The 15,239-nt window shown below is 49.3% G+C and overlaps 6 protein-coding genes and 1 non-coding gene across 7 annotated transcripts; 6 read left to right on the top strand and 1 right to left on the bottom strand.

Annotated features, from left to right (window-relative positions):
• The first annotated feature begins 323 nt into the window (after positions 1 to 323).
• BO83DRAFT_t20 lies at positions 324 to 396 on the top strand. Its single transcript has one exon. It is a non-coding gene; the product is annotated as a tRNA-Phe (tRNA).
• Positions 397 to 1,205: 809 nt separating this feature from the next.
• Positions 1,206 to 3,572, top strand: BO83DRAFT_18 (transient receptor potential ion channel family protein). The gene is made up of 2 exons (XM_025526467.1): positions 1,206 to 1,744; positions 1,797 to 3,572. Exons 1-2 carry the CDS (start codon positions 1,375 to 1,377, stop codon positions 3,542 to 3,544), a joined length of 2,118 nt encoding a protein of 705 aa, XP_025393024.1. The 5' UTR covers positions 1,206 to 1,374; the 3' UTR covers positions 3,545 to 3,572.
• Positions 3,573 to 4,173: 601 nt separating this feature from the next.
• Positions 4,174 to 6,188, top strand: BO83DRAFT_302929 (putative alpha-L-rhamnosidase A; the record flags this gene model as incomplete). Its single annotated transcript, XM_025527167.1, has 2 exons — positions 4,174 to 5,274; positions 5,322 to 6,188. 2 exons carry the CDS (start codon positions 4,174 to 4,176, stop codon positions 6,186 to 6,188), a joined length of 1,968 nt encoding a protein of 655 aa, XP_025393023.1.
• Positions 6,189 to 6,306: 118 nt separating this feature from the next.
• Positions 6,307 to 6,750, top strand: BO83DRAFT_442478 (uncharacterized protein; the record flags this gene model as incomplete). The annotated part of the gene is made up of 1 exon (XM_025536418.1): positions 6,307 to 6,750. The coding sequence occupies exon 1, from the start codon at positions 6,319 to 6,321 to the stop codon at positions 6,748 to 6,750; it is 432 nt and encodes a 143-aa protein (XP_025393022.1). The 5' UTR covers positions 6,307 to 6,318.
• Positions 6,751 to 7,101: 351 nt separating this feature from the next.
• Positions 7,102 to 7,634, top strand: BO83DRAFT_442475 (uncharacterized protein; the record flags this gene model as incomplete). The annotated part of the gene is made up of 1 exon (XM_025536417.1): positions 7,102 to 7,634. Exon 1 carries the CDS (start codon positions 7,107 to 7,109, stop codon positions 7,632 to 7,634), a length of 528 nt encoding a protein of 175 aa, XP_025393021.1. The 5' UTR covers positions 7,102 to 7,106.
• Positions 7,635 to 8,188: 554 nt separating this feature from the next.
• On the bottom strand, positions 8,189 to 10,255 carry BO83DRAFT_442474 (uncharacterized protein; the record flags this gene model as incomplete). Its single annotated transcript, XM_025536416.1, has 2 exons — positions 8,189 to 8,988; positions 9,067 to 10,255. The coding sequence occupies 2 exons, from the start codon at positions 10,253 to 10,255 to the stop codon at positions 8,189 to 8,191; spliced, it is 1,989 nt and encodes a 662-aa protein (XP_025393020.1).
• A 3,922-nt stretch (positions 10,256 to 14,177) lies between these two features.
• BO83DRAFT_383865 (uncharacterized protein) lies at positions 14,178 to 14,951 on the top strand (the record flags this gene model as incomplete). Its single annotated transcript, XM_025532566.1, has 1 exon — positions 14,178 to 14,951. The coding sequence occupies one exon, from the start codon at positions 14,178 to 14,180 to the stop codon at positions 14,949 to 14,951; it is 774 nt and encodes a 257-aa protein (XP_025393019.1).
• Positions 14,952 to 15,239: the final 288 nt, after the last annotated feature.

Raw genomic sequence — 15,239 nt, 5'->3', positions numbered from 1 at the left:
TCAGTCGTAATGACAAGCGCTGGGGATTGTTGGTGCCTAATGATCAGATAATTGATGTTACATTCACACCAGCAGCATCTGATATATAATGGGGCAGTGCTGAAGATCAGCCATGAAGTAATTTCCAGCGAGTGGGGCTCAAGGTGAAGTTCGTCTCAGATTCTAGCTTCATTTAAGGGTATGAACTATGGATAGGGCCAAAGTATCAGGTACAATATTAGTGGAAAGAGGTACAAAGTCAATGCAGACATGGCTCAATGAATCAAGTACACAAAGAACCCTAAAATATAAAGTTTTAAAGCGACCGGTGTAATAAGTACCACGGGACGATGGCGCATCTGGGAGCGCGTCAGACTGAAGATCTGGAGGTGGCCGGTTCAAGCCCGGCTCGTCCCATTCTTTTTTATCCCTTTTTTATTTTTTTGTTGTTTACCATCCGGTCCTATTTCTTTGTCTTTTAAGCCATGCCCCCTCTTCTTTTGCTTATCACCGTTCAATTGTAGACTAAGCTAGATTCTTTACAGCAATCCGTACTCAGATTGTATAGATTACCCCAAATTACTCCAACACTTTATATCATAAAAACACCAAACATACGATCATCCGCCCTACCACACTCAAGCAAGGAGATTTGATCTGTTCCGCCTGTCCCGATGCTTATCTTAGGTTAACTGTCAGGATGATCAGCGGTCCATTATCTCAAATAAGCGCAATGAATGGACCCTATCATCCTGTTTAGGGCCAAAGACGGGTACCTGGTAGGATCGCAATAATCATTCCATAATCAAAGGTAGAGCCATCGGGGCATCTGCTCGATGCAGTATCAAAGCGCCAACTCTCTACCGCGTAACGGTTCATCAGCACCATTGTCTCTTCCTAAACTAACCGATTGGTGGCAGGCTTGGTGGTAGCGCCGGAGGAACTCAGTCAGCGTTGGATGGCGATCCGGTCTAAATTTAGCTGGGGGGGGATCCGGCCCCGAAAGGGTCCAGCACCAAAGCCTGAGCCCAACCAACAGCCTCCTAGTCCCTTGTAGGCAAACCTGTGTGAATCAATCCATTGACACCCGCTTGGCACCTGCAAAGCCCGCCAACCAGATGGAGAAAAGCCGGGCCTCTTCCTCCGGCGCCACTCGCTCTGCCAACTTCATGTCCCCGTCAGACTTATATCCTGCGTGTGACACTCGTTTTCCTCCCGTCAACTCTTTCGCTACTCTCGACCACAGTTTGCTGCATCTTCCTATTTTGCCAGCCATTTGACGACATGTCAGATAGCACGCTGGTGTCAGTCGTTATCCGGAATCGCTAGTTATTCCCGTCATTCGTTCCCATTTATCTTCACTTCCCCACCCTCCCCTTAAAGTGAGACGTGAGAATGCGCTGGTCAACGTGCCTTACCAGCGCCCTCCTCGCGTCCACAGCACCGCTGGCCGCTGCAACCAGACTCATTGAATCAAATGCTCTGAATATCTGCCAGGATAGCAACAATTTTACTGCCACCTACTTCAGCGTCCGCTTCACTCCCGATAATCGTTCTTTGGTTCTGAGTTTCGATGGCGTGGCCGCCATCTCCGGCAAAGTCACTGCCGATCTTCTCGTCGACGTCTATGGCTACCAGTTGAATGGTGAGACGTTGGACCCATGTAAAATGAATATAGAGGGTCTCTGTCCGATGAGCGCGGGTGCCATCAAAGTTCAGGACACCCCAATCCAAATCCCGGAAGATGTGGTGCGCCGGATCCCGGGTCTGTAGTATCCCGCGCATTGATTCATCGTCTAGCGTTAACAATCTTGCAGGTATCGCATACACTGTGCCAGACCTTGATGCCACCGTTCGGGTTTACATCAATTCCACAGATACCGGCACCAGTATTACATGTCTCGAAGCGACCTTGTCGAATGGGAAAACAGTCTACCAGAAAGGAGTTGGATGGACGACAGCGGTGATCTCAGGCGTCGGGCTTATCGCTTCAGCTGTCGCAGCTGGTCTGGGCAACTCGAACACTGCTGCCCATGTCGCCGCTAACGTGCTGGCCTTTTTCAGCTTCATGCAATCACAGGCCATGTTCGGGATGATCTCGGTCCACATGCCGCCGATCGTGGAAGCATGGACCCAGAACATGCAATGGAGCATGGGCATCATCCACGTTAAGTTCTTGGATACCATTTGCACCTGGTACCAGAGGGCAACCGGTGGTACGCCGTCGACTGTCTTGTCGGAGCTCTCGACTACGTCTGTTGAAGTTCTCAAAAAGCGATCTTTGGACAGCGTTATCAATGTGTTCAAAAGACAATACGCTCAGTCGGAGACCGCCACTACCGGGACCACAGAGGTGCGGGGCATTGATCGTGTGGGATTCAGGGCCGGCATTGAGGGCACCAACATCTTCCTCAACGGCTTCATCTTCTTTGTCTTTTTCGTCGCGGTGGTGATGATCATCGTCGGGTTACTCAAGGTGGGAAGCCGCTTCCTGGCGAAGAAGGGAAAGACCAAAACCGACAAGTTTGGAGATTTTCATGTGTCCAAGGGAATCCTTTACCGACTCATTTTCATCGGATTTCCGCAAATGTGTGTTCTTTGTCTGTGGGAATTTACGCAGCATGATTCGGCAGCCGAAGTCGTCCTGGCGGTGGTTATGCTAGTTTCCATGATCTGCACGCTAGGCTGGGCTGCCTTCCGAGTCATCATCCTCGCACGGAGGTCGGTAGCAATGCATCGAAACCCAGCCTATATCCTCTACTCAGATGAGGCTTGCCTGAACAAGCTGGGATTTCTGTACGTGCATTACCGAGCCACCGCCTACTACTTCCTCGTGTTCGCGCTACTGTATATCTTCGTCAAGGCGATGTTCATCAGTCTGAGCCAACCAGCGCCGGTTGTGCAGACGGTGGCCATGGTCATTATCGAGACCTCGGCGCTTATTGGAATTAGTATCATGCGTCCGTGGATGGACAAAAAGACCAATGGCTACAACATTGCTATCGCATCCATCAACTTCTTGAATTCCATTCTGTTGCTTTTCTTTTCCAACGTCTTCGACCAGCCCGGCATCGTAACCGGTGTGATGGGTGTCGTTTTCTTTGTATACAATGCCGCCTTTGCACTGATTCTGCTCTTCCTTGTTCTTTACAGTTCTGTGTACGCCATCTTCTCCAAGGATCCGGACTTGCGCTATCGACCGATGCGGGACGACCGAGGATCTTTTGCCAAGTCGGGGAGCCAGTTGATCACGGAGCTTGATGCACTGGGTACGACTGCTCGGGGAGAGGGGACTCCGGAAATGTGGAACAAAGGCAGTCTGCTTGATGACACTGGATCTGTTGCCAGCGAGGGGGTGCATCGAAGTCACCAAGATCTGGCCCGGGACACTGCTCCTGGTCGTGAAATGACTGAGACGCCCGTCAGCCAGGCGAATTTGTTTCCCATCAGCCGAGGGAGCAGCCCTATTCATAGAGCGGCGTCACTAAATGCCGCGGGTGTGCGTCGCAGTCTGTTGAGTGACAGCGATAATGCATCTGCGACTCATCCGCATGCAAACCTATGATGGATCTGATGGATAGGACAACTGGGGCGTTATCTTACTTTAAAATGTATCTAAGTTATATTTTGCGCGTGCTAAATCTATTTGGTCTGGTTTTGACATACATGAACTGGTAGGTTCTTCTCTGCATGGTACCGCGCGGCACACCTCGGGTGTTGTGGATCTTCAGCGACGGGCTAACCCGACCCCCGTGGGGAATGCAGCGAACAGACCCTGTAGTAGACACCATCAGGCAATGCTCGGCATTTCCGGCTGTCTCCCGTCTCTCTTGCCGAGTCTCCTCTTTCCACTTCTTCTCCTCGTTGTCTCCTCTTTTCATCTTTAAGACCCATCTTTTTCGTTCCCTCGATCCACTGCCCACATGCCGATGTCTGCCAAGTCATGCATTGCAGCCCATCTACCAACCAGCCAACAGCACGATTACCTCGTCCCCACGCGCGTCATTTCCGTCCATCACCCCGAACCAAGTAACAGTGGAGAACCTGGGATATGCGTCATTGCTCGGAAGGATGATCTACCGATAACTTTGATCGTTGCTACCATCGGCTGTTATTGTACCGACTGAGCTTGATGGCCGATATTTAGCCGTGCAGGAAGCCAGTTTGAGACACCCAAGTCACAAGCTCATCACAATGTGGTCTTCCTGGCTGCTGCCGGCCTTACTGGCCACTGAAGCGTTGGCTGTACCTTATGAGGAGTACATTCTAGCCCCGAGCTCTCGTGACTTGGCTCCTGCGTCCGTTCGCCAGGTGAACGGTTCCGTCACCAATGCGGCCGCTTTGACCGGTGCTGGTGGACAGGCCACTTTCAACGGCGTCTCGTCAGTGACATACGATTTTGGCATCAATGTTGCTGGTATCGTGTCTGTGGATGTCGCTTCCGCCTCCTCCGAGTCCGCCTTTATCGGCGTGACCTTCACCGAGTCTAGTATGTGGATTAGTAACGAGGCATGCGATGCTACCCAGGATGCGGGTCTTGACACTCCGCTCTGGTTTGCTGTCGGACAGGGAGCGGGGGTGTATACAGTGGAGAAGAAGTACGACCGGGGTGCCTTCCGGTATATGACCGTTGTTAGCAACACCACCGCCACGGTCTCCCTCAACAGCGTCAAGATCAACTATACGGCTTCTCCCACGCAGGATCTCCGTGCGTACACGGGGTACTTCCACAGCAATGATGAACTTCTCAACCGCATCTGGTATGCCGGTGCGTATACCTTACAACTATGCAGTATCGATCCCACTACAGGAGACGCTTTGGTGGGACTGGGCGTCATCACCTCCTCTGAGACCATCACACTTCCGCAGACGGATAAGTGGTGGAACAACTACACCATCACCAATGGCAGCAGTACCTTGACGGATGGAGCCAAACGTGACCGGCTTGTCTGGCCAGGTGATATGTCCATTGCTTTGGAGAGCGTGGCTGTCAGTACCGAGGACCTGTATAGTGTCCGCACGGCTTTGGAATCTTTGTATGCTCTTCAGAAACCCGATGGCCGACTTCCCTATGCTGGAAAGCCATTCTACGACACGGTCAGCTTCACCTACCATCTGCACAGCCTGGTTGGAGCGGCATCCTACTATCAATACACTGGGGATCGCGCGTGGTTGACCCGGTATTGGGGTCAATACAAGAAGGGCGTCCAATGGGCGTTGTCGAGCGTGGACAGCACAGGTCTGGCCAATATCACAGCCAGTGCGGACTGGCTGAGGTTCGGCATGGGGGCACATGTAAGTATATACCTGGACATCAATGAGTGCAATGCTAATGAGAACAGAACATCGAAGCGAACGCAATCTTGTACTATGTTCTCAATGATGCCATCTCTCTCGCCCAGGCTCTGAATGACAACGCACCCATCAGGAACTGGACCGCTACTGCAGCCCGAATCAAGACAGTGGCGAATGAGCTTCTCTGGGACGACAAGAACGGCCTCTACACCGACAATGAGACCACCACCCTGCACCCGCAAGACGGCAACTCCTGGGCTGTCAAGGCAAACCTCACCCTCTCTGCCAACCAGAGTGCCATCGTCTCTGAATCACTCGCTGCCCGCTGGGGCCCATACGGAGCACCCGCCCCGGAAGCAGGCGCAACCGTGTCGCCTTTCATCGGCGGATTCGAGCTGCAAGCCCACTACCAGGCCGGCCAGCCCGACCGCGCACTCGATCTACTGCGCTTGCAGTGGGGATTCATGCTGGATGACCCGCGGATGACCAACTCGACCTTCATCGAGGGGTACTCCACGGACGGATCGCTAGCCTACGCGCCGTACACCAATACGCCGCGAGTGTCGCACGCGCACGGCTGGTCCACGGGCCCGACGTCAGCATTGATTATCTACACGGCCGGGTTGCGTGTCACCGGACCAGCGGGTGCGACCTGGCTGTACAAGCCACAGCCGGGCAATTTGACCCAAGTTGAAGCTGGGTTTAGTACCCGGCTGGGGTCGTTCGCGTCAAGCTTCAGCAGATCTGGGGGTAGATATCAGGAACTGTCATTCATCACGCCGAACGGAACGACTGGCTCAGTGGAGCTGGGGGATGTGAGTGGACAATTAGTCTCGGACCGGGGGGTAAAGGTGCAGTTAGTGGGAGGTAAGGCGAGTGGACTGCAGGGTGGGAAATGGCGGTTGAATGTGTAATGATTAGCAGTGAGCTGAATATATGACGACGTCGGTGTGATGCCTTCCTTCACTACGGCAATATAAATGTTGAGCTTTCTCTCTAATTTGCCCCCAATCCACACCTACAAATTATACTCAAAAACTCAAAATGAACCTCCTACTTCTCCACTCATCCCTCCTCCTCACCACCACCACAACAACAGCCACAACCCTCATCCCCGACCCAGGAAACCGCATCACCATCCCAACCTGGCACATCCAACCCACCAACACCAACACCACCCCAAACACACTCAACCTAAACCTCACCACCCCAGATTCCCACTCCACAATCCTCGCCACCCTCCTCCACTCCCGAAACCAACCGAACCCCATCATCCCCCTTACAACGAATCCGCCCTCTTCCACAGCACCGCCCTCTCCACCATCCCCACAACCCCCTTCCAATCCCCCTGACTCTACACCACCACCCTCACCCTGCCCCATTCCCATTCCTACACAAACACAAATACAACCATCATCCTCTCAACCCACGGCATCTCCTCCCGCGGGGACATCTTCGTCAACAATGCCCACATAGGTTCTATATCTGGGGCTTATAATGGCCAGGAATATGATATATCCCCACAGCTAAGAGAGGGGGTAGAGAATGAGGTGCAAGTGAAGGTGTACCCCGTGGATTATATAAGGGATTTTGGTATTGGCTGGGCGGATTGGAATCCTCCGCCGCCGGATAAGGGCATGGGGGTTTGGAGGGGGGTGGAGGTTAGGAGGGTATATGGGGTTGCGGTGCAGGGGTTGAGGGTGGTTGTTGGGAAGATAGAAGGAGGTAGTGGGGGAAAGGATGTGAAGGTGAGGGTTAGGGTTGGGGTGAGGAATTGGGGGGAGGGGGTGTTAGGGGAGTGTTTGGGGGGAGGGTGTTTGATAATTCTACTGATGATATTAGTTCTGGAGTGCAGTTTGCTGAAGCTGTCACTCTACGAAGGGGGGGAAGTTACTACACTTGAAGCAGCTGTTACCATCAAGAATCCAAAGATATGGTGGCCGGCTACCTGGGGAAAACAGGACATGTACACTGTCTCTGCGAACTTCACCCTCAATGACGGAACATTATCTGATACAGCGGAATGCTCATTCGGGATCCGGTCTGTCACAGCTACATTCACCGACCACGGAGACGAAAAAGACGTCTCGTTCAATGTCAACGGTTACCCCTTCCACGTCCGAGGCGCAGGATACAGTCCTGACATATTCCTCCGGTTCGATATAAACCGTGTACGCACACTCCTACAAGCTGTGCTCGACATGGGCCTCAACACGATCCGACTGGAGGGAAAACTCGAACACCCACAGTTCTATGATCTGGCTGATAGAATGGGTATCATGGTGTTAGCGGGATGGGAGTGTTGCGATAAGTGGGAGGCGTGGGAGGTATACCCTCCCTTTCTATACCCTAACCCCTGACCCAGACTATTGTCATAGAGTATACTAACTGTCGGCTGGAATTCATCTTTCTTTAAAACCCGACCCAATCCAACACTACTTGTGGCATCTTGAAAAGTTGAATAGCTTCATAAAACGTGCAACGCGTGGACAGCTCAGGGGATGCCTTAGTTTAGTTTACTATAGCTAGTGTAGTAGACGGTCAAACATGCGCACGGCCCCTTCCGACAAGGTGTCCAAATAACTTTTCACATCCCACTGTAATCATGGGTTGAGTCCTGGATTTTCGGCCCGTGGTCTGATAATTCGGATTAGGACTAGTGGCTCGGGTGGCGCTATGTTTAATTGGAAGTATCGGCCGATGTAAAATCAACAAAATAAAAACAATATTTGGAAATTAGTACTGAACTGCTGAAAGCTGGCTTTATCTTATACCAAAAACTCAAAGTCTAGAAGCAGGTTTTGTGGTGTGACTCAATACCTGTATTTTCCCTAATAGATTAAAGTATAACGGTCAGGTATAGCCACTCTACTGGTAATCGCAGAAGAGTCTCAATTTAACTAAGATAAAATATCTAGCTGATATCAGGAATTTCCGAAGACCAAGTAGCAATATATGCCGCACTTGGCAGAAAGGCCAATGTTCTGAACATCTCGACAATAATGAATAATCTCGCCATAATGTAAACAAGAGTCGATGGAATTAGCAGCTTTGCATTGAACCATGAAAGCGGAGGTGCACAAAGTCGTATGAGCCGGAGGAAGCTAACAAATGCAAAGATTCGGTTATGGCGGTGTTGCGGCGGAGCTTGTGATTCTTCGTCTTTCATAAAAACCGAAGGCAAGGGTCTCAATTTCTCTGACTCCTGAATAGGGTTCTTATTTGAGCTGAGACCAAGTCCGGCGTCTATATCTGTCTTCAGATTTGAGACAACGTGCAAGGGGATGGCGCTCGAGACTGTGGAGGTAGCGTCTTCGGTTCCGGTATCCCCAGGTGGAGAAATGTTGGACTCTTTTTGCGAGAGAAGTAAGATGTTCTGGGCTTCATAGAGTCCGAGAAGTACAAAAAAGAGCAATGTACATGGTACAAAGCTAGCAGTACAGCACATTGCAGCCACCCGCCAAAGGTATTCCTCCACTGTAGTGGGGAACTGAAAATCCCAGGCCATAAGATGAATTCCTCCAAAAACCGTACCGCCGATAAACATAGTCATATAGGTGAGCACACCATTAGTATCGTTCAAGTCTTTAGTGAATCCATTGCCTGCCGGATCGCCTGGTCCCGAGGTGCCTTCGATGAAGTATTGGATTCCAATTATAGTGTGAGTCACTTTCCCCCAGAACGCGTTCTCAGTAACTGCGGGAGTTTCTGTCTCTTTGCTTCCACTACCTTCATTTGTCTCATGGCCCTGGCTGCTAATGGCGTCGGAATGAGAGATAGCCAAGTCGTGACTGTCTTCGGAACCATGGTTTCTGTTATTGTTCTCACTGCTAGTTTGTCTGGTGCTCTTCGTATTGTCCCAAGTTATGCCCGTGCCATTCTCTGCGTTGCAGTACTTGCATTTGTAGAACTTCCACTTCTTATGTGAATCATCGGGAATGGGCAATTGAGCAGTCGCAAGCTCTTCCTTCAATTCCTCCCTCGTTCCATAATAGTTGAAAACAATTGGAAGATTGACACCCTTGGGCTTCCCATTATTCATTATATGAATTCCCACTGCACATACTGCAAAGGCCACCACGGTGACTTCCAACTGGGTCACAGCCAGGCCATATGTTGCTCGCGATATAATTTGAATAATCACCCAGAGGATCTGTCCGATAGCGAGGATCCGCATGAATGAATCTGTTTTGGACCGGTCCTTGATTTCCTCCACGGATATATCCTCTAGCCCAGGTATAGTCGTGTTTGTGCTGCACATAATCTTGAGAGCCTCGGTAGCTGTCAGGTAGTAAATATCTTCGAACTTCTGTGCGGGATTCTGTATGATGATATTCGCTTGCTTTCCCTTTTCTTTTCTTTGTCGGGCAAATATTGAAGTGAATTGTTTCCATTGATTCGAGCCCCCTTGTATCGACGTCTCGTTTTCTGCAGGGGCGGCCACATCAGGCTGGATGTTATTTCGGGTTTCCGGATTCTGTTCTCCCTTGTCTGAGCCCGATGTATCCTTCTCATCGATAGTGTATCGCAGCGCAAACCCTCCCATATTTACAAACAGAACATGAGTTTTTGTCCAATTTTTTTCTTCGAAGTTCTGTTTGTAATGCCAAAAGATTGAATGCGCTTGGACCTGGTCATTCCAGTACTTGGCGAAAGAAACTTCCGGGGCTAGTACAGTAATTAGGAACCATATAATTGGCTGTTGATACTTGCCAACCATCCATTTCAGCAGGTCCTTGGAGCCGCTTGTCGTCGGTTTTGGTCTATATTTCGGGATATTGAGATGAAGTACAGTCCAGGTACAGGCGAGGATGGTGAAAAGAGAAGACCATAGAATTTGCAAAGTGCCACGGGTGTTCGGCGCTGTCACGAAATTGGCGTGTTGGGGTGGAAGAGTGCAATTTGTGTGGACTTTATTGAATGCTTGTACACTGGGTGCTAGAAGAAGAATGAGAAGATAGCCCATAGCCCAAGGAAGCATTCCGAGCATGGTGTGTGGTCATAGAACTCTGCAAAGATTAAATATCAAAGTATTGAGTGTGATGTCTGCCCAACGTCAGCAGATGAAGGGTTTGCACCTCTGCCATGGGGCCAGAGACTCTGGATGCGGAGATCCCATTAGCTTTTTATAGTTGATAAGGCCGTCTCCTTCGAAGTTATTGGTGTCAGTGGTAAAGAATCCCCTCTTCGGGCATGATTTTCGCGATAGGGGTTCTCGCATGCAGCTATAATCCTGCTCGTCTACGTACGAACTGCTGTATGGTTATTTGATGCGGGGAGCATCTGATCGGCAAACGGATCGGGCCTCATGAAATGAGACATGTCAAATGCTCCCCTGCCTTCTAGCTATATTCTAACTTCAGCTGTATCATTTATCCCCATCTCAGCTCTGCTGGTTAACTAACCAATCATCCGTGTGTCTTTGATTAATAAATGATGTTGGTCCCAGATTGTCTGCGGCTCGATGTACTATATTTAGCCTTGGGTAGAAACTGACAAGGATATGAAGGGTTTACCATCTACGAGAAAGTCATGCTGAATTATAAGGGCCCTACTCAGTTAAGACCACTCAAGGTCGTGATTGGTTGGATTCCACAAATTCCAAATCATAGGCATGCAGCGCTAGTAGTTGTGGAGAAATCAAGATTTCTACCATCTACTGTGTAGTCACGAAAGAGTTCTCGCAGCCTCATTTCATATGTACGAGTAGATACTGGAGCTTCATTGGTCGGAGTTTTTCGGGAAGATATGGTTGGATCACCGGCGGGCCAAGTGCAGAGGACATGTAGGTGGGTCACGATCTTGTGTGAACTAGTAATCTTTCCTCAACTACCATCCCAGTCACGGACCGATATGCACTCTCCTCCTCAACAAAGTCGAGCACTTGAATTGATACATAGTAATAAGCATCATGGAGGATTTCTTGAATGTAGGTCGGCGCCTGCACAGTAAAGGAATAAAAGGGCTAGCTGATGCAGTGATGTTCCTTATCGGATAGCCACGAACTGTATGCTTCCAGGGCTATAATGGTCAGGCTTTATGCATAAATACAAACTATGTCTGATTTTTTACTGCCGAATTTGCACGAAAATTTCTCCACTACCTTGTTCGATTTAGCCCTCGGAACTGGTTTCTTTTTTGAGTCGGGTGTCAGGCGCATGATTAATAACGCCAATTCCTACTCCGCTAGTTTTGTATCCGGCCCCTTTTTTTGGCCCTTCCGACAACTCGAAATTTAGTGATATCAAGAAGAACCTTGCAAGGCTTATCCTGTATCTTATCCCGAGTATTACCTGTATAGCAAGTGTAAATGTCCGTATTTTCCTGATAGCTGCATACACCTGTAACAAAATCGGCCGCTCCGATCCAATTGGAGTTTTATCAAAAACGGTCCAAACTTCCTCTTTCGGACAGATTGAGATTCTCCGCGGCCTGCCATGTAGAATAGGTAGCCCGACTTTTTTGGATGACATTCCCTGATGAAAGGCGTCTGGTATAGTGCTGCACCTCACTAGAATTATCAGTTGGTAGTTATGAAACTAACAATTATATCAATAGAAGTATCAAAATATGAGTCTATAAGCCCTTCTGACTCTCTGGCAGGCATTAGTGTACAAACTCAACATGAGGCATGCTCAAAAGATGATGACTTCCTACTAGTTTCCTCCCGCTGGCATTCTAAGTGACATATCATCAATCCTAATTTGCTCTCAGCAGGCTACTTGCTTAGTCTTGCTATTTGTGGCATCTGTCTAGCGAATGAGGTTTTTTTAAAAATTCCTCTTCTGTTGCTCAGTATGCGCCATTTGCATCTGTCAGCCCGTATGCTGACATTTTCAAGGGATTTTTTCTGATTGCGATGACAAGACAGCGGGGATCACCGCCCCTCCGCAGAAGAATAGCGTGTATTTGGTGGTCTTCGCGCGATGGGCTGCATAGTTTAGCACATAGGTCTATAGAGATTGACGGCTATTTTGGATTACATATCTAACAAGAGGATGTCTGAGGGACAAGGTAAAGGCGGTTTGGTAAAGGTTGATTTTGTATAGAGGGTGGTTGCGGGTATAATAAGACTTACTATTTTTTGCTAATTTAGAGAATGCAGCCAGCTGCAATAACTTACTTGAGTTATTATAATATATCATACTAAGAGACAAGATTACTAAAGCTGTAATTATTTGCTTACGAAGTATGTTGCCCCCCTTCGCGTGGCTCTCATTGGACTGGAGATTTTAGTGAAGACGCGCCCCCCTGTTAGTCTCAAGCAAATACTGTACTGACTGGCTCACTCTTTCCAATTGGACAGGAATCACCCACCAAGCCTGTACCAAGGTATCGGTGATCACGCATTTTCTTTTTCCTCCAAGTCCACCATCCCAGCCCGTTTGCCTGTCCAAATCTCTCTTGAAGACGAGCGGGGTGGTGGGTATTCTGGGCACTTGGGGGTTGTACCGCCCTGGACAGGTCAATTGAGCACTTGATTAAAGTGCTACTACTGGATGACTCCAGCAGCCAACTCCTGAGCACCCAGGTACTTCTCCAGCGGACTTTCACTGGCAGTTGTAATTCTATTGACTTCATCATCTCTAGTGTTGGATAGGGTCGGGTTGAACCCGCGGGGTATTCGGTCAGAGCAGGTTATTAGGTCGGGTTTTCAGAAAATCAAATACTATCCCACGGATCGGGTCTAAGTTCTTGCACCTGATCCATGGGGTAAGTTTTGATCTTGGCCCCAACCCGCCAAGCTTTGGGGTTGGGTTCTGATTTATCTACCTGATCCATGGAACAAGTTTAGAGATCTAGACCCGATCTGTCTATCAGGAAAAATACGGGTATTGGTAACACTGCAAAAGCTGACTCAACACTTTGAGCTTTCAATAGTAAAGTAGCCAGCAGCAGGATGCAAGATGCTACATGATCGATGCTGAGCGGCTGCTCCGCCTCCGAGGTTTGCCAAAACAACTTATCTCTCAGAAAGCACGCCTTCTACACCACACATATACTTGGCTACGAATGGTAGGCGAGAGCGCTTACATTTTACATAACTACACGTTGGGTCCATTTTCTTGTATCAGGGCCAGGAGATTGGCATGCGCAATTTTTCGCTAGAATAGGGTCCCGACGGCAAGTATGAAGACATTGGGTCAGTCAATCTCTGGAAGAAGTTAAAATAGCTTTATTCAATTGTCTACAAACTTGACTAAGACTCAAGAAAGGCCTCGCCAAAGCCCGCGGGTTGGCAAACTAGACAAACACTGGGAAGTCAGTAGATTGCATAAGTTATACAGTTTTAGCTGTATTTTAGAGTATTATATTTACATCCAAAGTAATCCTGTACAGAAGATATCTAATGATACAAGAGTTAATGACAGTAGAAATACGAGAATTAGATTTAGCTATATATATTATACACTTAATACAGGATGAACTGATTATTGTTATAACACGGACGCTTTCTGACTCTGTCTGATAGTTATAGCTGAGTATCTGGTAAAGGATTATTTTTATTATTATTATTATCCTTCTCCTCTTCAGTTACCAGGACTATCTGATTCTTATTGTATCAGAAGTAATACTGTCAAACCTTAGGATCGCTTCCCTGTCCCGGTTAGCTTAGCTTCACCGGTATACGTACCGTCGAACTGGGTCGAGGGGATATCAGGCTAATGACTATCTAAGGACAACTGGTCTTGGACAAGAGAAGAGAAGTAAGGCCGAATAGTGCCGCGCAGCTATTCGTAAGTAAGTGCGGACGAGTGTTCTATCACTAAGCTTCCGAATGTATGGTTACTTAGAGTCAGTATTATTGGGCCGCCCGACACTAACAGAAGATACGATAGTACAACACCAACCTCTCAGAAAACTACCCTTGGACAAACACAGACTACCTAACCGCCACCTCAATGCTCACCCACACAGCCCTCCTTCTCCAACCCCACCCCTGCATCCTCGCCTTCCTCCTCGGCTCCGACTACCCCCCCAACCCCCGCGCCACCACCCTCTACACCGCAGCCCTGAACCACTCCGACTGGACCGCCCCCATCATTTCCTCCGCTTCTGCCCGCATCCACCCCTCTGTAATGAAAATGCTCGGCCCGTACGACTGGGTCCCCCCCAACTATTGGTACGGGGAGCGCCTTGGCGCAGCATACGGCTTCGGCTCAGAGCAAGGCGCGGGTGTAGGGACTCCCGAATTACCCAGTCTGCGACGGTTTCTCTCCGAGGAAGAACTATCTAGTCTGTGGAAAGACAAGAATGCAGAGATGTATCATATGTCTCCTGCTGGATCGCAGTTCCATACAAGGGGGGTGTATAATGCTGCGCTGTGGGGGAGATTCGGCAAGCCGACGTCGTTGGAGGAGTATGTGTTTCTGGCGCAGGTGATGGATTTTGAGGCTACCAGGGCGGAGTTTGAGGCGTTTGCGGTGAGGCAGAATAGACTTGGTGCTGATACTACTACTACTACTACTACTACTACTACTACTACTACTACTGGTGGTGGAGGGGGTAGGGCGGCGACGGGCGTGGCGTATTGGATGCTGAATAGTGCGTGGCCGAGTTTACATTGGCAATTGATTGACTATTATCTCAAGAGAGGGGGCGCGTATTATGGGGTGAAGGTTGGGGGGGCGTGCATGTTGCGGTGGATTATGAGAGTGGGGAGGTGTATGTGGTGAATCATGGTGTGAAGAGGGGGGAGGGAGGGTGGTTGTTGTTGATGTGTTGGTTGGATGGGAAGAGGTTGTATAATGAGGAGGTGAAGGGTGTGGTGATGGGTCCGACGATGGCGAAGAAGGTTACGTCTATTGTTCCTTGGGTTGGGGGGTGGGATGGGGTGGTCTTTCTGAGACTATTGTTGAAGGAGAGTGGGGAGGCGTGCTGAGTAGGGATGTGTATACCCTCCCTGCGAAACTTGATGTTCTGAATTGGGATGATTCGACATGGTATACGACGCCTGTTAGTGA

This window comes from Aspergillus eucalypticola, assembly GCF_003184535.1.
Source record: "Aspergillus eucalypticola CBS 122712 chromosome Unknown BO83scaffold_1, whole genome shotgun sequence".
In the NCBI taxonomy this organism is placed as follows: Eukaryota; Fungi; Ascomycota; class Eurotiomycetes; order Eurotiales; family Aspergillaceae; genus Aspergillus; species Aspergillus eucalypticola.
This window is presented reverse-complemented; position numbering and strand designations above follow the sequence as displayed.